Source organism: Nycticebus coucang, chromosome 3 (assembly GCF_027406575.1).
Source record: "Nycticebus coucang isolate mNycCou1 chromosome 3, mNycCou1.pri, whole genome shotgun sequence".
NCBI classification, from domain to species: Eukaryota; Metazoa; Chordata; class Mammalia; order Primates; family Lorisidae; genus Nycticebus; species Nycticebus coucang.
This window is the reverse complement of record NC_069782.1, coordinates 97,046,906-97,066,204: the sequence shown is the minus strand read 5'-3', so window position 1 is coordinate 97,066,204 and position 19,299 is coordinate 97,046,906. Positions and strand designations below refer to the sequence as shown.

Sequence of the window (19,299 nt, the reverse complement as noted above, 5' to 3'; positions counted from 1 at the left end):
CCCTCGGGTAGAGTGCCGTGGCGTCACACGGCTCACAGCAACCTCTAACTCTTGGGCTTACGCGATTCTCTTGCCTCAGCCTCCAGAGCAGCTGGGACTACAGGCGCCCGCCACAACGCCCGGCTATTTTTTTTTGTTGTTGCAGTTTGGCCGGGGCTGGGTTTGAACCCGCCACCCTCGGCATATGGGGCCGGCGCCCTACTCACTGAGCTACAGGCGCCGCCTGAGATTTTTTTTTTCATAGGCAGTAATTATGGCTCAAAACTGAGGTTAGCATCAGGCTGTGTAAGGAACTTGAGCTGGAAAAAGCTGGAAACTGCTAGTTGCCACTCCAAATTAGGGTTTTTTCTGGCAACATGTTGTGAGAGAGACCTGGACACACTGTGTGAGTCCAGAGGAAGAGGGCCAGCGAGGGGGGCCTGTAAACCCCATCTGCCCCATGGGGCTTGGATGAAGGACTAGGTGCTGGGGAGCCCTGCTGGGGGGACAGGAAGATGGAAGGGACACTGGATCCGTCTCCTGGTGAGTCAGGAAGCCTCATGCTTTCCATGGCATCTGCCTACTGAACTCCCCTGCCTCTGGGCTGTCCAGGACACACGACGTGATGAGCTAAGAATTAAATATGTCCCCCACACAGGAGTGTGGCAAACATCTAGCAGATGGGGCCTTTTGTATAAGGAAACCTGAGGGATGGGGATGATGATCCTGCCTGCTAACTTTGGGACTTGGCAGGAAAATTATAATTATAATAAATTACTGTGCTCAGAAGAGAGGAGAGGCTACATAAAAGAGACCTGACACTAGTCTCTGTGATGACAGATGACAAAAGTAGGTTTGGCTCTTGAGGCATAGGAGACACGTGCTCCAGGTCTGGCTCTGCTTCTCCTTTGCTCTGTGACCTTGGCCAAGTCCTTTGTTCCCGTTGGGCCTCAGTTTCCTTATGAGCATTAGCAGAGATGACACTCAAAATGTTTAACCCTGTGTAGTGGCTCAGAACAATTGCTGTGGGTAAGGCCTGAAAGAAGCTGTGAGCGTAGTACTCCTTGGTTTGTAGGGTGTTTGACGGGGCCTTTACAGATAATCCAATCAAGGGGTCAGCAAACTACATCCTGCAGGCCAAATCTGGCCCATTACCTGTTTTGTAAATAAAGTTTTATTGGAACATTGCTGCTTCTATTCACTTACATACAGTCTGTGGGTGCTTAGTGTTTCAACGGCAGAATTGGGCAGTTGCAACAGAGGTTATAACCCACAAAGTCTTAAATATAGGGCTGCTAAAAAATGTATACAAGTTTTTTTTGTTTTTTTTTGAGACAGAGCCTCAAGCTGTCACCCTGGGTAGAGTGCCATGACGTCACAGCTCACAGCAATCTCCAACTCCTGGGCTTAAACGATTCTTTTGCCTCAGCCTCCTAAGTAGTTGGGACTACAGGTGCCCGCCACAATGCCCGGCTATTTTTTTATTGTAGTTGTCATTGTTTGGCAGGCCTGGGCTGGATTCGACCCTCCAGCTCTGGTGTATGTGACTGGCGCCTTAGCCACTTGAGCTACAGGTACCAAGCCAACACCTGGCTGTTTTTTGTTGCAGTTGTCATTGTTTAGCTGGCCTGGGCTGGGTTTGAACCCACCACCCTCGGTACATGTGGCTGGCATTGTAACCCCTGTGCTATGGGCGCCAAGCCAATGTATACAAGTTTTAAGAGATGTTATCTATGCATTTTTTTTTGAGACAGAGCCTCAAGCTGTCACCCTGGGTAGAGTGCCATAGCATTACAGCTCACAGCAACCTCTAATTCCTGGGCTTAAGTGATTCTCCTATCTCTGCCTCCCAAGTAGCTGGGACTATAGGCGCCCACCACAACGCCCAACTATTTTTTGGTTCCAGCCATCGTTGTTTTTGGCAGGCCTGGGCTGGATTTGAACCCACCAGCTCAGGTGTATGTGGCTGGCACCTTAGCTGCTTGAGCCACAGGCGCCGAGCCTCTTTTTTTTTTAAGAGACAGAATCTCACTTTCTCACCCTCGGTAGAGTGCCGTGGCGTCACAGCTCACAGCAACCTCCAGCTCTTGGATTTAGGCAGTTCTCTTGCCTCAGCCTCCCGAGTAGCTGGGACTACAGGCGCCCGCTACAACGCCTGGCTATTTTTTTGTTGCAGTTTGGCCGGGGCTGGGTTTGAACCCCCCACCCTTGGTATATGGGGCCGGGGCCCTACCCACTGAGCCATAGGCGCCACTCTCTGCGTTTCTTTTTGAAGTTGGAGTGAATTATAGTAACAATGTGTAGTATGACACATTTGACCTTTTGCTCAAAAGGTGTCATTAATCAAATGCTAGCATCACCATGCAACAGGCCTGAATAGGAATAGCTTTTTCTTTTAAAATGTATATACATGTTTTTGACACCCTCTGTATTTATTATCTGTCCTTTGCATCCTTTGCTGACCCCTGATCTAATACACTTTAGCTCAAATGTGAAACTGGCTTTCAGGGAGGTAGAGGTATTTGCCCATGCAGGGTCGTGTGGTGACCTGGAGGCAGAGCTGGAGTGGGAATCCAGGTCTCTTGAGTCCTGGGTCCGTGCTTCTCTACTCACTCGACTGCTGCCTTTCCTGGAGGTGGTTCTTTTATGAAGAGGATCCAGTGGCAGATCATGAACTCTTGGAGCCCTGTCTTACTCATTGTCATCAGCACCATAATTTTTGTGTTTTGAGTGCACAGGAAATCTTGCTTGAGTGTTTGGACCTTTACCTGGTTTAGCAGCTCTACAAATCTTGATTTTTTACCCGTGGATTTTATTCAAAATAGGTCTGTGGGGAGGTAGGATGACTACTAGTAGTAATAATTATCTTAACACATGTTTACTGCGGCCTTGGTATAAGGATAAGCACTTACTTTCATTCATGGCTGGACAGTGCTAATTCTCCAAACAGTCCTGAGAGGTAGAAATTCCTGGAAACTGAGCCAGTTATCCAGAGTCGTAGAGTTAGTTACCATGTGGTGGACTTGGGCTTCACACCCTAGCACCTGTGCTCTGAGTAACTGTGCTGTGCTATGGAGCTGGGGATTGTTCTCAGACACAATCTGATGGAGGGATCATCTGATGATAGTGTCTTAGGGTGCAGGTTAGGCCACTGTAGCAGAGTAACCCCCAGATACGATGCCTTAATTTGGACAGAAGTTTGTCTCTCATGTGAAAATCCAGGAGTTGGTTCAGGATGGCAGGGCTGCCCTATGCTCTAATTTAGGCTCCTCTCTCACTGCGCCATCATCAACATGTGTCTTCTATGATGTCCTACTTCTACCATCACTTCTGGATTTTAGCCGGGAAGAAGGAGAGAAGACAAAACAGAAGGCACCTTCTTTAGGAATGGTCAAGAATTTGAGTGCCTTCAGCTTCTAGAAGTCCAATGTGCTATCCATTGCACCACGGAGCCACTTAGAATGGTCAAGAATTTGAACACATCACTTTACTTCATATCTCATTGGCCAGAACTTAATCACATGACCACACCTAGCTGCAAGAGAGGCTGAGAAATGTAGTCTGCAGCCAGGTGGCCTCCTCCCCAGTCACAGTCCCACGGTTCTTTTGCTGAGGAAGAAAGGGAGGGAGAGGGGGGATAATGGATAGTCTCTGCCACAAATTGTAGCCACCAGGCAGGAGTGGGGTGGCCCTGCTTGACTTGGAGGTTGTTTGACTTGACTTACATTCTGCTCCTGGCAGGTACAATTGCAAGGAGGAGTTCCAAATCCATGATGAGCTGCTCAAGGCCCATTACACGCTGGGCCGGCTCTCGGACATCACCCCTGAGCACTACCTGGTACAGGTGAGGTTAGGCTCCACCTTCCCAGCCTCCCCCACTGCCTCCTACTCTCTTTCTTTCTTTCCTCATGGTTTCCCTCCCTCCCTTCCTTTGCTCTCCTCTACTTCCCTACCTCCCACTGCCTCTCTGTCTATCTTCAGAACTGGCAGAGGCCTGGGTGTCCCCAGGGGGACAGCACAGTTGTCCTCTGGTTGATTTCTGATATCTCTGTCCTGCCTTCCTGTCCACACCCCTTATCCACATGCTCCTTCAGGAGGTGAGAGACACTTGCCTTCCTCTAGAGGAGCTGTAGGCCTTATGGTCAGCCCTAGAGCCAGCTTTGCCCCTGGAGTGCTTCTCATTGCTTTTTTCTCAAGGTCTGGCTCAGATGCCACCTCCTACATGAAGCCCTCCATGATTCCCCCAAGGAGGTTTTTTTTTTTTTTTTTCTTTTTCCTGTACTTTATAGTACTTTATATATATAGACTTTTTTCTTTTTCCTGTACTTTCCTGTACTTTATATATACTTCCTGACACCCTTCCCCAGATCACAAATGGTCATGTATTTTGTCTGTTTTTCCTATGAGCCCCAGGCAATGTGAGGGCAGGACCGTGTTCCTTTCACCCCCATGTCCCCACTCCCTGTTCCTGGATGCCTCTGAGCTGTCTGGGTGATCCTTCTGTGGCTCTCACTTGCTAGGGCCGCTACTTCCTGGTACGGGATGTTACTGAGAAGATGGATGTGCTGGGCACTGTGGGGAGCTGTGGGGCTCCCAACTTCCGGCAGGCGCAGGGCGGGCTTGCTGTGTTTGGCATGGGACAACCCAGCCTCTTGGGGTTCAGGAAGGTCCTCCAGAAACTCCAGAAAGATGGGCATAAGGTAAGCACGCTGGTTTCCAGGCAGGGGGAAAGAGGCTCCTGGGAGGGGCCTGGCTGCATGCTGGGAAGGGTGGGTATTGGCCTAGACCAGGCCCTGCCAGTCCTTGGCTACCAGGCTGGTCATTGTGGTTGGGAAATTCTGGTGAATGCTTATTACACTGTTCTGAGTGGACATGGGAGCCTGAGGTCAGAGCCCTCTACACACCCCATTTTAGGAGCCTTAGAAGAAGTGAGGGATGTGACAGGGTGACAAGAGGGGTCAGCGTTTAATTCACGAGCTTGCTGAGTTATGATCACAGCTAATACTTATTTTCTCATGTCAACCCTTGAGGGAGGAGTAGTTTCCTCCTCTGTAAAATGGCATCTCCCATGTAAATGTAAAATGGGAGATGCCATTTTACAGAGGAGGAAACCGAGGCCCGAGAGGCTAAGTGACTTGTTCAAGGTCACCAGCTCATGAGTGGTGCTCTTAGACCCTCACCCAGGCAGCTGGGCTCCATGTGCCTGCTTTCAGTGACTCCTTTTGTCTGTGAGGCGGGACTTTGCACGTCTCCAGGATAGAGGCTGAAGATCTACTGGGCTGCAGGCCCCTTAGGTTAGGGAGCAGCTCGCTTCTGAATGGCTCTGTGGTGAGGGTGGTGAGGCCTTGAGTGAATGAGAGTTGGGTGGGGGTGTTGGCTGTGTGCAGGTCCCATCATCCTAGCTAATCACAAGTTCCTAGAGGGTGAAGTCTGCCCGTGTCTTCCTCTACCTGTGCAGTGCTCAGTAAATGACTGATTGCAAGGTGGTGGTCATGGGCGTTTGTTTCTTCAGCTGATATTTATCAAGCACCTGATTTATCTAAGGTTCCATGCTAGGAAGGTTTCATGGGCACATGAAAATGACCAGGACATGATTCTGCTTGTGAGGAGCCTGTAGTTGTCAAGGGAGAAAAGTCGCATTCATCAGTGATGTTAATACACAGCCAGAATTAACGCCAGGACAGTCAGATAGGCCTTGAGAGGAGGGAGGGGTCACTGCTGACAGGGAGGGTCAAGAGGAGATGGCATTTGGGCTGAGCTTTGCCCTGGGGCAGGCTGCAGGTGGTAGGAATGGGGTGGGGTTCTGGGCCCTTGGGGAGAGAGCACAGCCTGGGTAGACGTGGGAGAGGGGAGTGTGGTGGGTATCTGCAGGGGGGTGCCCATGGCTGTCTTCCCCCTCGGGCTCCTGGCAGGAGTGCATCGTCTTCTGTGTGCGGGGGGAGCCCGTGCTGTTCCTGCGTGCCAATGAGGACTTTGTGTCCTACACACCCCGAGATAAGCAGAGCCTTCATGAGAACCTGCGGGGTCTCGGACCTGGGGTGCAGGCAGAGAGTTTGGAGCTGGCCATCCGGAAGGAGGTAAGTCCAGGCTCTGCTCTGGTGGGCTCTGGGCAGCTGAGCTGAGACTCCCTCCCCCCACCCCCACAGCCCAGCTTGCAGACATGTTCTGTGAGGCCTACCCACCTGCTGTCACCAGCCACAATCCCCACCTCTGGTCCCTGCTTGGGTGAGTGTGGCTGCAAGGCATGAGCAGCAAAGGCCGGACATCTGTTCTCAGCTCTCCCTGCCTCTGCCTCTTCCCACCTGCTTTTCTCCTTAATCCCAGAAAGGATTAAGGGGATTCTAAAGGGGTCTGATGGCACAAAAAAGGCCCTACACAAGGAGGCCTGAGAGGGCAGGTCAGCCTCTCTGAAACATGAGGTCATGGGCGAGTCAAACCTCTTGTTGGGCCCCTGTGGTCATTCCAGGATTCCTCTGTCCTTTTCCTCACCCCCAACACAGAGGCTCGTTGAGGTCTCTGAGATGGTTGACATACCGTACCATAGAGGTGTGTGAACAGAGAGTAGCATTCTGGGTGACACAGAGGCTCTGTGGGCAGGAACCAAGACCATGGCAGCTGCTGGCCTCGTTCCCCCTCCCTCCTGTGCTCTCTGCTTCAGCCCCCAGCTGACGGAGCCTTGCCCTATGCTGGCCGTCTGTCATCTTAGCAAATTCCTGCCACCCACTGGGCAGAGCCTTCCTGTCTGGCCTATGTGTGGGTGGCTGCCCTTGGGCTCACAGCCACTCCAATCCCTTAGATACCCAGGCAGGGCACAGAGGGTGCCTCTGGCCATGCTCTTCCCTCTTAGAGGGAAAGAAGCTTATGTGTGGCCTCTGTGTGGTCTGGTCACTCCAGAACTCAGCCCGAACACTCAGGGAGGGACTGATGGTAAGGTCGTGGCCCTCTGACCCCACACCTCTTTCTAGATTCACGACTTTGCCCAGCTGAGTGAGAACACCTACCATGTGTACCACAACACCGAGCACCTGCGTGGGGAGCCCCGTGCCGTGCCCATCCGGGGTGAGGATGATGTGCATGTGACTGAGGAGGTGTTCAGGCGGCCTCTCTTCCTGCAACCCACCTACAGGTACCACAGGGCCGTCCTCTGAGCCTGGCTGCTGTGCTGGCTGTGGGTGCTCTTGGGACCTGAGCCTGGCCTCAGTGTTACTGTCTGCAGATTGGGCTGAGTTCCCCATCCCCATCCCCCAGGGTTCTTAACTGTGCTGGGAGATGGGGGAAGGGTGGTGCCTCCCTGACGGCTGCTCTCCTCTCCTGGCAGGTACCACCGCCTGCCCCTGCCGGAGCAGGGGGCACCTCTGGAAGCCCAGTTTGATGCCTTTATCAGTGTCCTCCGGGTGAGTGGCGGCGCTGGTGCTCCAAGAATAGTCTCCATGGAGGTGCTCAGGGTGGACTTAGCCTCTGGCTTTTCTCAGAGGAGGGGCCTTTTGTGTCGTGTCTGGAGTCATGTGTCGGGGGTGTGTGTTGGTATCTGTGTCTCTGATTACATGTCTACGTATATTTGTATCTCTGTGCCTCTGTGTGCATATGTGTGTGCCCCTGTATGTGTGTGCCTCTGTGAGTATGACTCTCTGTGTGTGTATGCACATGTCCCTGAATGCGCCTCTGTGTGTGTGTATGCACGTGCCCTTGTGTGTGTGACTGCATGCATGTGTCCTTGTGTGTGTGCACACCTCTGTGTGCATGTGTGCAGGCATGCATTTGTGACGGTCTGGCACCAACTACAGGAGAGCTGCATTCTGGCTGTGGCACAGCCGTCTAGTTGCTATGTGAACTTGGACATATCACCTCTGCTTTCTAGACCTGAAGTTTCTCATTTCTTCAGTGGAGCTAGAGAGTCTTACCTCTTGAGTAAGAGATTCTTAAGTGGATATTTCCTGAGTCTGGTGATGTTTCTGTCCCTGCCCCCCCTTAAGGACGTTACCTTATTTCATCTGAGGCTCACAGGGTGTTGAATACAGGCCTGGTTCCCTCTGAGTAACTCTCACTTCAGAGCATACTCACTCCTCCCCAGGCCTAGGGAAGCGCAGAGGAGGCTGAGCCACTTGCTGAGCCCACCCTGCTGCTGACTGTGGGGGTGGAGTGGGCTGATGTCATGAACCCCCTTCCCTGACTAGGTCCTTAGCCAAGGGGTTTCTGGGTCACATTGTTGCCCAATGTTCACAATCTTTCCCCAGGAAACCCCCAGCCTGCTGCCACTCCGTGTTGCCCACGGGCCTCCCCCTGCCCTCCTCTTCAGCGGCCAGGCAGGTGTGGGCAGGACCCACCTGGGCATGGTCCTGGGCACCCTTATCCTGCTTCACTGTAACGGGACCACTTCACAGCCAGAGTGAGTGCCTGGGACCTAGTGTCCCAAGGGGTGGTGGGGCTGAGGAGAAAAGGGGACAGGTTGCCCCGGAATGATGGGGATGCATCCAGGAGCCCAGAGCCAGAGATGAGAATTAGGAAACTGGGGTTCATTTCCTGATTTGCCACAAACTTGCTCAGTTGCCTGGAGAGAGTCACTTGACCTTTCTGGGCCTCAGTTTCCCTAGTTAGGGACACGTCTCTTGTTTCTTCCAACATAATTCAGAAGGAGCCTGTAGTCTGGTGCCTCCCAGTGGCCATAAGCAGCATGGCCGTCCCAGAGGCCATCGGGAGCCCTGCTTACGTACTGACCCCTGCCTTGTCAGGGTGGCCCCCCCACAGACCAAGCCACTGCCCATGCAGCAGTTCCAGGTGATCCAGAGCTTTCTCCGCACGGTGCCCCAAGGAAGGAAGCTGGTGGAGGAGGTGAGTGTGGGGGTGGGCAAGGAGCTAGGGTAGTGGAAGGGATGGCCACTTCTCTCCCAGGGGGGTGCCTCCCCCCTTCTCCTTGCCAATCCTACCTTCTCTCCTGCTGTCTTCCCTTGACCTTGGCCCCCCTCCCCACTCCTCTTCCCTGCCCACTTTCTGGTGCCAGGTGGACAGAGCCATCACTGCCTGTGCAGAGCTGTACAACCTGAAAGAAGTGGTTTTAGAGAATCAGAGGAAGCTGGAAGGCACCCAGCTGGGGCGCCTGGCCCAGGTGAGGTATGGGAGGACGGTGTGAGAGCCTTTGCTCTGGCAGGAGCCCCGCGGCCTGGTTTTGTTAGGCCCCTTAACTGGTTTCTGTCAGACTGACTTCCTAGCTGCTGTTTCTCCCTTAGGAAGAGAAGGGGAGCTAGGGGTGCTTGGCCTGCAGGAAGGACAGAGAAGAGGGGAAGTTTACTTTCCCTGACTGGGTGCCCTCAGCTGCAGAATAAACAGGAATAGAGGAAGGGGCTGTTGGCCAGAGCCTCTGGGTTCAGATACTTCCCAGATCACTCATGGCTCCCTCCACCAATAAAGCTCCTGGTGCTTCTTTGCAAAGACTGGGGTTTGGTCCAGCCGCCGCTCTGGAAGAGTGATGGGCTCTGGGCTCTTGGCAGGCCCTTTCCCCGTGCCCTGGGAGAGGAGGTGGGCTTGGCAATGTTTGCTCACAATGCATGGAAAGAATCTAAAGTCTGAAGAGTCTTTTTTCTTCTTTAAGATTAAAATAAAATCTTTTAAAAGCAATATTCTATGATGAAAAATTGAGAAATTAAAGAAAGGAAAAGTTCGCCCATAGTCCCAGCACAGCTGTTAAGAGCATTTTGGGCTGGTTTCTTTCATTTCCTATGTTTATGGTTTTCTTATGTACGTTGCCCTAGCAAGTGGTTTGCACCCTGCTTGTGTAGTTTAACTGTACAGCATCCGCCTTTCTCTTGCCAACACCTGGTTTTTGTCATTGAGGTTGCCAATGGCTGTGTCACTTAAGCCCTTGGCACGGTTCAGACACCGGTGGGCTGACAGGAGTAGGGGAGGGGCTCTGACCCAGCCTCCAGGGTTGTGGTCCTGGATCTGCCACTTGCCGGTGTGTGGACACGAGCAACCTACTGGACCACCCTGTGCGTTTGTTTCCCCATTTGTAAAATGGGGGCAGTGATAATAACTACCTCATGGGTTAGGTGAGAAATAATATATGAAACACCCAGAAGGGAGCCTGACACAGAGCAGGTGTCCCTGGAATGTCACCTATTGTGAGTTACTAAACAACTCCTCCTCCTCGTTCAGTTGCGTTGCTTCCAGCTCCTCAGCAGGGTAAATACTTTTGCGTTGAGCACCTTCATGAAAATGAAGGCTTTTGTATATTTAAGATTTTTCCCCCTTAGTTTAGATTAGGGGCCAGCAAATTGTAGCTCCTGGGCCTAGTCCTACCTGTCACTATTTTTTTGGTAAATAAGTCTTATTGGAGCACCGTCTTTCCATTTACTTACGTACTATCTGTGACTGTTCTTCCCTGTGATGGCAGAGCTGAGTAGCTGCAACAGACACCAAATAGCCTGCAAACCTAGAATATTTTCTCTCTGGCCCTTTGTAGAAAGAGGGCCAGAGAACCCTAGTCAAGATTCCCAAGGATGGGATTAAACTTCATAAAAGGGTATGACCCTTTTTTAGGGTCTAGCCGAATCTCACTTGCCCTCCAAAGAGTCCTGACCTCACAGGGGAACCCTGAGATCTGAGGATTGAGAGATGAGTTCTTGGGGTTCTCCCTGCCAGCCTGCTATGTAGAGGGTACTGGGCTCTATTTGTCATCAGCTGTGTGACTTTGAGGAAGCCACTTCATTTCTTTGAGCCTCCATTTCCCCTCTGTAAATTAGGGGTATCGATAATGCCCTCCCTCCCACCCCTCAGCACTATTATGAGAGTCTTTTTTCTTTTCTTGTGGGGAGACTCTAGTTCTACAGAGGAGCTGTGGGAGCAGAGTGAAGGAGCCCCTGCTTGTCTCAGGGCTGGGAGCCTGCTCGAGAGACAGTCCCTTCGCACACAGGGCCTGGTGTGGTCTCCAGCAGACGTCCCTGCCCCATGGATTAACTGTAGCAAATGCCGTAGGGTTAGATGCCTGGAAGCATTTCCAGCCGGCAGAACTGTGTCGTGACGGGGAGAGGAAGACTGCTGGGGAGCTCCCAGGCTTAATGCCTGCCCTTCTGTGGATGGGGACAGGCCGCCTAGGGAGCCCCATCTTTAACACTCATCCTCCATCCCGGCCCCTCCTCTCAGGGAAACGGCAGCCAGCACAGTGTCCGGCAGAGGGCACTGCAGAGCCTGGAGCGGTACTTCTACCTGATCCTATTTAACTACTATCTCCATGAGCAGGTAGGTTGTGGAGGAGCAGACCTGTGTCCCCTCCTCCCAGGCTCCTTCTGGGACTCCTCCACCACTCCCACCATGGTGACTGGCTTGCTGTGAAGCAGAACCCCCAAAACTGTGAGGAGAGTTGGGGGGAAGCGAGAAAAGACCCAGATTGAGGGTGGTCCCTGAGCAGGCCAGGTACAGGGAGGGCCCACGTCCTTCCCAGGCCCAGCCTTTGCACCCATAGCCCCGGCATCTGGTATCTTGGTCTTCTCGCCCCAACCCCTTGTCCTTGCCCTGAGCCACATTGGGTGCCTCTTGCAGGCTCCCCCTGCATGGGGCAGGCAGGGAGCACTCAGGTGGCCCCCTGCTCCTGAACCCACGTCTCTCTCTGCCTTGCCTGTAGTACCCGCTGGCCTTTGCCCTCAGTTTCAGCCGTTGGCTGTGTGTCCACCCGGAGCTGTACCGCCTGCCTGTGATGCTGAGCTCGGCAGGCCCCATGGCCCCAGGGGACCTTCTTGCCAAGGGCTCCCTGGTGAGTGTGACTGGCCTCTGGGAACTGGGGAGGGTGGAACTGGCACGTGGATTCTGGGGCTGAGATGAGCACTGTCCTTGCGGGAGGCTCTCATGAGCAGAATGGGGTTGTTCTCAGTTTCTTAAAAGCATTGGCAGCTCTGGCCACTGTTCTAGCACCTTCTTCTCAGACTCAAATCCAAGGGCTTTGGGCAGGGTGCCAGGACATATGGATTCTGACATCTTGGAGCCTTAGCGTCATCATCTACAAATTGGCTCCGTCACTCTTATCCTTGTCAGGCTGGTGATGAAGCTCCAGGTGTGCCCACATGCTTTGCAAACTGTAAAGTACTGGTTCCATTCCCCCCTGCCCCCATGGGCTGGGTCCTAGCCTCTCTGTGGCTGCAGTTGGCTGCTATGGGACCCAGGCTTGGTGCTCTCCCACAGGGGATGGACGATCTCACCTCCCGGGACGCACTTAGCACTGTCAGAGAGATGGACGTGGCCAACTTCCGGCGGGTCCCCCGCATGCCCATCTTTGGCACAGCCCAGCCCAGCACCAAGGTGACTGCTCCTCAGGGCTCAGTCCACTTGTGGGGTTGGGGAGGAGAGGGCTGAGTCTTGTCACTGATGGCCCTCCTGTCCCCCAGGCCCTGGGGAGCATCCTGGCCTATCTGACAGATGCCAAGAGGAAGCTGCGGCAGGTTGTCTGGGTCAACCTGAGGGAAGAGGCTGTCTTGGAGTGTGATGGGCATACCCACAGCCTGCGGTGGCCTGGGCCCCCTATGGCCCCCGACCAGCTGGAGGTGCGGCCTCCAGTCCCCGCTAAGCCCCTGTCTTAGAGGCCTTCTGGGGAGTTGGCCCAGGAGGGTCTTCAGAATGTCCCACCCTCCCACTGTACAGATGGAGAAACTGAGGCCCTGGGCAGAGCATTCTCAGGGAGTAGCTGATATGTGACTCTGGCTTTAGCACTCTGGTCTCCTCCCTACCATGGGTATAGTTGGGACCCCTAATGCTCCAGGGGGTCAGGGATGGGCCTAGAAGCCAGGACTAGCACTGGCCATAGCAGGACTGGCCTTTCAGGGCTGGCCTGGGGGCTGCCTTAGTGCCCTGTGCCCTCTGTCCTGTCTTTCCCCAGACCCTGGAGACCCAGCTAAAGGCCCACCTGACTGTGCCTCCCCCAAGCACAGAGAGCCCACTGATCCCCAGGTTCCAGAGGTGCCTCACCACGCAAGAGGTCTTCAGTCAGCACCATGGGGACTATCCTGGCCTCACCTATCACCGCATCCCTGTGCCAGACTTCTGCGCTCCCCGCGAGGAGGTGAGGGGCTGGGCAGGAGGCCTCCCCTCTGGCCTGGCTCAGAGAGGGGAAACCACCGCAGCGGGGGCTTGTCTGGTGAGGTTGTCATGTTGGGCCCACATGGTTTATTCACGTCCCTTCCAAGCTTTGTGTGTGTGCACACGCGTTTGTTATGTGTTATATGTGTGGGGGTGTGCATGCTTACCATGTGTTGTGTGTATTTTAATATGTTGTAGAGTGTATGTGTGTGTTGTGTGTTACAGGGGTGCGTGCGTTGGAGGCAGGCACATCTGTGGTCTTTGTGGTGTGTGTGTGTGTGTGTGTGTGTGTGTGTGTGTGTGTGTGTGCATGCGGCGGTCTGTTACAGACTTTGCCTCTACTGGGAGGTGAATGTGCCGAGTGCCTCCTTAGAGGAGGGGTGTGCGGTGTGGGGTTGTGGGGGAGGATGGTATGGATGCTGTGAGAAGTTTGTGTGTGGCTCTGAGGGTGTTTGCGCGTGGTGTTAGTAGGTCTGTGTGGGACCCGTGTGTCTTTGTGGGTGTCTGTGTAGTTTGTGTACCTTAAGGTCCGTGGATATATCCATGCCTGGCGGGTCATAGGTGGGCACTCCGTGCCCGTGTGGTGGTGGGCCTGGGGCTTACATTTCCCACTTGCTCTACTCTCTGGGTTTCGCCACCTGCAGTGTGTGGCCCCTGGTGGTGTGTGCTGCAAGACTCCCACCCTCACCCTGAGACCTAGGCAGCAAGGCCAGGGTTCCGGTGCATAGCACATCGGGGGCACACGTAAGTGCGTGTCCTGTCTGGCGGAGGCTGGGCCGCCTGGGCTCCAGGTGCACCCCGTGTGTCGGTTTGGGATGAGAGGGTTTACGATGGTACATGGAGGTGGCTGTTTACACACATGTGGTCTCATATATGCCTCAGTGGCTGTGTGTGTACACAGCGGCTCATAAACCTGACCACCGCTGCTGGGACCACCATTTGGATGGGGCCCCCCAGCAAGACTCTGTGCCTCTTTGAAGGCACCCACAGACGCAGACCTTGGTGCCCTCTCCCAGGACTTTGACCGGCTGCTGGAGGTGCTGCGGGTTGCCCTTGCCAAGGACCAAGGCACCGGCTTCGTGTTCAGCTGCCTCAGTGGCCAGGGCCGGACCACAACCGCCATGGTGGTGGCAGTGCTGGTCTTCTGGCACGTGCGAGTATGTGTGGCCTGCCGTGTGAGGGCGGAGTGGGCACACAGCCCCAGGGATACTGGCTGTGGTGGGAAGGCGTTGTAGGGGACAGAGACACCCTGATCTCCTCCTGCCAGTCCTGTGCACCCCCCTGGAAAGGGCTCCTGGTGTGGGGGAGGGTACAGCCTGGGGGCTGCCCTTGGCCCAGCAGCTGTCTTCCCCCAGGGCTTCCCCGAGGTGGGCGAGGAAGAGCTCGTGAGTGTGCCTGATGCCAAATTCACTAAAGGCGAGTTTCAGGTGAGCATGGCCTGGGGGGACTCTGGGGGGACCTTAGGGAGGGGAGAAAGAGTCCTGCCGGCAGGGCTGTGGGTCTTCAAAGCATTTCCCAACTCTGTCACCCCTTCTACCTCCTCGTATTAAGAGTTTTTCCCTCTTCTCATATGATAGGTGAGTCCAGGAGGTCTGGGTCAGTTTGGCTCTGGGTCCTGGTAGGTGGCCGTTGGAGATGGTGCCGGACCCCTTCCCTCCTGGCCCTGCTGCAGGGTTGCTGTGTGCCCTGGGAAGGTCACTGTTGATGACAGCCTTTCAGGCACCGGGGATCCAGCTGTGGTTGGTGACCTTGTTGGGGAGCCCCAGCTCACCCTGGCCTGCCCAGTTCTTATTTCAGATTAGGGTACCAGATGGACAGCCACTATTGTTCCAGATTCATTCATGTGTCTCATCCCTGCCATGTGTCACAGGTCATCTTCTTAGATATCTCCAGAGCAGGTGGCGTCATCCCCTCAGATTGGCGTGTGGCGCACGGTTAGCTCCTGCTTCCCCTCCCTGGCTGCTCTCCTCACGGGCCTCTCCCCTGCGCACGAGGCCGTCCTTGCTCTCGGAACCTCGTCTCTCTTCCTTCTTCTGGCTGATTCTTTGATTCTTTTCTTATTCTTTATACATATATAACAAAATTTGCCATTTTAACCATTTTTAAGTGTACATTTCAATGGCATTAAGTGCATTAGTGTAGTTGTTCAATCATCCTCAACACCCATCTTTTATAAGTTCTTGCAAAACAGAAACTCCGTCCCCATTAAACACAACTCCCCCCTCCTCCCTCCCCAGCCCCTGGCAACCACCGTTCTGTTCTCTATGGACTTGACTCCAGGTACCTCATATGAGTGGAATCACACAGTATTTGTCTTTTTGTGACTTTCAATGAGCATAATGTTCCTGAGGTTCATCCATGTTGCAGCATTTACCTGAATTTTCTTCCTTTTTAAGGCCCAATAATATTACATCATATGGATATGCCATATTTTGTTTATCCTGTTCATCTGTTGATGAACACTTGGGCTGCTTCCCCCTCTCAGCTGTTGTGGATGGTGCTGCTGTGAACATGGCTGTGCAAGTATCAGTGTGAGTCCCTGCTTTTAGTTCGTTTGGTTGTATACTCAGAAGTGGAAGTTGGGGGTCATCTGGTCCTGTGTTCTATAGAAGCTACACTATTCTGCATTCCCACCAGTACTGCACAGAGTTTCAGTTTTCCACATCCTCACCAACACTTGATTTCTGTTTTGTTGTCAGTACCCACCTGGATGGGTATGAAGTGATAATCTCATTGTGGTTTTCAATTGCATTTCCCTAATGATTAGTGATGTTAAATATCTTTTCATGTGTTTATTGGCTATTTGCATATCTTTTTTGGAGAAATGTCTATTCAAGCCCTTGGCCCCCTTCTTAATTGGTTGTTTTGTTGTTGAGTTTTAAGAGTTCTTTATATATTCTGCAAATTAATCGGTTGTATGTGATTTGGAAATATTTTCTCTTATTTTATGGGTTGCCTGTTGTTTAGGAAACACTGGAAGTGAGCTTTTTCTCTTCTCTCATGCCAACACTATCAGTTATCAGCACAGAAAAAGGCTTAGGTGACCAAATGTGGAGTGGGTTTTCCCCACACACTGAGCAGTGGACACCAGCTGGGTGTCTTGTAATTTAACTAATACACTGTGTATATGGAGATAGCATCAGCTCCCACAGGGCGAGGACTCACGCCCCCAGACTGCCCATTCCCTGTAGACACCAGATGCAAGCCTTGGTCTGTTCAGAACTTGTGACAGATCATTATAAGTCGGGGATCCTACAGCCCCGTCTTTGGGTTTGATTAATTTGCTAGAGTGGCTCACAGAACTCAGGGAAACATGTTTACTGGTTTGTTTGTTTTTTTAATTAAATCATAGCTGTGTACATTGATATGATCATGGGGCATCATTCACTAGCTTCATAGACCGTTTACCAAGTTTCACATATACCCTTGTAAGATGCACCGCTGGTGTAATCCCACCAATCCCACTCCCCCCTCCCTCCCCTCCCTTTCCCCCTTCCCCCTATTCTTAGGTTGTAACTGGGTTAAAGCTTTCATGTAAAAACCCTAAATTAGTTTCACAGTAGTACTGGTTTGTTTTAAAGGATATTACAGAGGATGTGGATGAAGAGAAGGGAAGGGGCGCGGAGCTGCCATGCCTCCCCTGGGCGCACTGCCTGCCGGGAACCTCACATGTTCAGTTTTCTAAAAGCTCTCTGCACCCAGTCCTTTTGGTTTTCTTATGGAGGCTTTATGACACAGGCACCATTGACAGCCATGTAGAAATGTGATTGGACAAAAAGTGCGTGATTAAGACCAGCAAAGACTGTTGAGACTCTTCTTGGCCTCTGTGGGCATTGCTCCTTCCTCTGGGCTACCAGGCAGGACCCTCTCTAGAAAGGTCTTTTGACCCACCATCAATTTAGAATCCTGCCTCCGGCAGGTGAAAAAAAGACAATGTCTGCATGAGTGTGGTAGAATCCTGAGGGGAATTATTTACATTTACACTTTGATAAGAAAGTGGCCACGAGGGAGTGGGAGGGCAGGGACAGACGGCAGGACACCGGTCAAGGGTGAGGGAAGGTGAAGGTCTGGGTCACATGCTGGGTGCAGAGGGTACAGTGTGGACAGATTTGGAGGCAGGGCCCTGGGGGCGAGCTCTGCCCTCCAGGGTGACTTCCCAGGCCTCAGTTTCCTCAGGATGGGAGTTTATATCAGCTGAGTGGTGTCCCTGCTGGGTTCTCCAGAGCCAGGTGTCTGGGGGCCACTATGGGTTGGGAGGACATCAAGAGAACACCATCATGGGCTTGTCATGTACCTACTCCTCTGAGCCCTACTATGTGACACCTATCCCTTTTATAAAGTTCCAGATGAGGTTTTGTTTGAATCAATGTTTCTGGTGCTTAAAAAATAAGCACCTTGTGTCAGCTTAGTATTGCATAGGTGTGTGCGACGTGGTTTTTATATCTTAGAATGTAAATACAAAGAATTCCACATGGCAATTTGGAGTCATAGTTGTGCATTTAATGTATCTATGTGTCTTAAACATTTAAAATTACTTCTGTTCCCATGTTCATTCAATTTTTTTTCCCTAAAGAAAACCACTGCTTGTTGGTGGCTCTCCCTGTCGGAATTGTATGCACCCTGTCAAAGCTTGCGTCAGGCAGTCCAGTTTTGCTAATTGGTTTCTTAATGTGCTGTGACACATCGAACATTTGAGTATGTAGTGTATGAGATATTAAATTGTGGCTTGGTGGGTCTTATGTAACAGCCCATCGACATTTGAAGATATTAGTTATTTGATTCCCTCTTAAAGAAAAGTTGCCTTCAGACTTCAAGCTGGAAAGTTACTGGAATATCTAAAGAGTAACAATCCATGGCTTTTTGATTGCCAGTACTTATGTGAAGAATTGCATATTAATACAAATTGAAGTGGTCATGTACTGATCCTCAGTACAACCAATAAATCTCAATTATCAAAGAAAAACAAAGAGACCTGGGAATCCCGGCCACAGAGATGTCCAGGAAGCCTCCTCGGTGGCCCCAGCCTAAGACCTGGGGAGCCGGCCGGGCTCTGTATCAGGCCTGTAACTTTGCCCCACGTGGCCCTTTGGTGGGGCCAAGCATGGTGCTGGGCCACAGGCACCCTACCCGCTCCCGCTGGTTCCTGTCTGCTCACCCCCTCCTCTGGCCGCAGGTGGTAATGAAGATGGTGCAGTTGCTGCCCGACGGGCACCGTGTGAAGAAGGAGGTGGATGCGGCGCTGGACACAGTCAGCGAGACCATGACGCCCATGCACTACCACCTGCGGGAGATCATCATCTGCGCCTACCGCCAGGTGAGCCTGCCTTTCCCACGTGCCCTCTGCTGTGCACAAGCCCAGGTATGGCTGACAGGGATGTGAGGTGGCTAGGGGTCCTGTGGGCCCATCTTTGGCTCTTGGTCACTTTTCCACCTTCTGGAGGTGGAGGTGATTCCTGAAATGGATACCTCTCCAGCCCCGGTCACTCGCACCTGATGCCAAAGTATACGGTGGGATATGTGCAGGGCTGATGTTCAAAGTGTTTAACAACTGTGGGGGCCAAGGAGGCGGCCAGCTGGAGTGAGCACCCAGGCTCCCACCATGCCAGCTGTTAACCTCTACGTTTTAGATTCTTGGAGACCCAGGGCTTCTGGGCAGGAGGTGGGTGGAGGCCCTGGGGTCTTGAGGATTAGGCGCTTCCGCATGGCCAGAGAAGCAGCTTACACCTAGTATTGCTATTGGCCATCTAGTGGCAGCATGAGGACAATGCAGCACCTGTCCTGTTTCCTGGAGTCTTTTTGTTGGGTACATAATGTATGCATAAGAGTATAGGTGCAGGAATGCACAGCAGTCAGTAGTCAGCAGTCAAGGTTAAGAATGAGAGAGGGCTGGCGGCTCCTGTGGCTCAGCGGGTAGGGCGCCGGTCCCATATGCCGGAGGTGGCGGGTTCAAACCCAGCCCCGGCCAAAAAAAAAAAAAAAAACCACAAAAAAAAAAAAAAAAAAAAAAAAAAAAAAAAAAAGAATGAGAGAGGGGTGATTACATATCCTAGGAAAGTTGAGTAAAGGGGAAGCAATGATTTAGGGTAATGGAACATCTGAAGTGGCCAGACAACAGTGCCAGCAGGAGAGAGAGGGGGTAGAGCAATTCTCATCTCTTCAGACATCTCAGCTTCTCTAGCCTAAGCTACTAGCTGATGGTCTCAGCTGCCTGCACTGCTGATTTCTCCATGCAGGAATAGTCACGCAGACATTCCTCTGACT

General features: G+C 52.5%; 1 protein-coding gene across 9 annotated transcripts in view; it reads left to right on the top strand.

Moving 5' to 3' along the window:
• The window catches only part of PALD1 (phosphatase domain containing paladin 1), a 361,757-nt gene that overhangs the window by 66,705 nt on the left and 275,753 nt on the right, over positions 1-19,299 (top strand). For 7 of the 9 annotated variants that reach the window (XR_008378710.1, XM_053582750.1, XM_053582753.1 and 4 more), the window contains exons 3-18: positions 3,721-3,823; positions 4,500-4,679; positions 5,892-6,056; positions 6,945-7,105; positions 7,298-7,373; positions 8,214-8,365; positions 8,709-8,808; positions 8,978-9,082; positions 11,116-11,211; positions 11,594-11,722; positions 12,148-12,264; positions 12,351-12,506; positions 12,839-13,021; positions 14,019-14,195; positions 14,394-14,465; positions 18,212-18,352. Coding sequence is in view for 8 of the 9 variants with exons in the window: in XM_053582750.1 (XP_053438725.1) it covers positions 3,721-3,823; positions 4,500-4,679; positions 5,892-6,056; positions 6,945-7,105; positions 7,298-7,373; positions 8,214-8,365; positions 8,709-8,808; positions 8,978-9,082; positions 11,116-11,211; positions 11,594-11,722; positions 12,148-12,264; positions 12,351-12,506; positions 12,839-13,021; positions 14,019-14,195; positions 14,394-14,465; positions 18,212-18,352 (2,113 nt within the window). In the remaining variant the exon portion in view is untranslated. The remainder of the gene's footprint in view (positions 1-3,720; positions 3,824-4,499; positions 4,680-5,891; positions 6,057-6,944; positions 7,106-7,297; positions 7,374-8,213; positions 8,366-8,708; positions 8,809-8,977; positions 9,083-11,115; positions 11,212-11,593; positions 11,723-12,147; positions 12,265-12,350; positions 12,507-12,838; positions 13,022-14,018; positions 14,196-14,393; positions 14,466-18,211; positions 18,353-19,299) is intronic. The other 2 variants (XM_053582754.1, XM_053582755.1) reach the window with 2 other exon arrangements.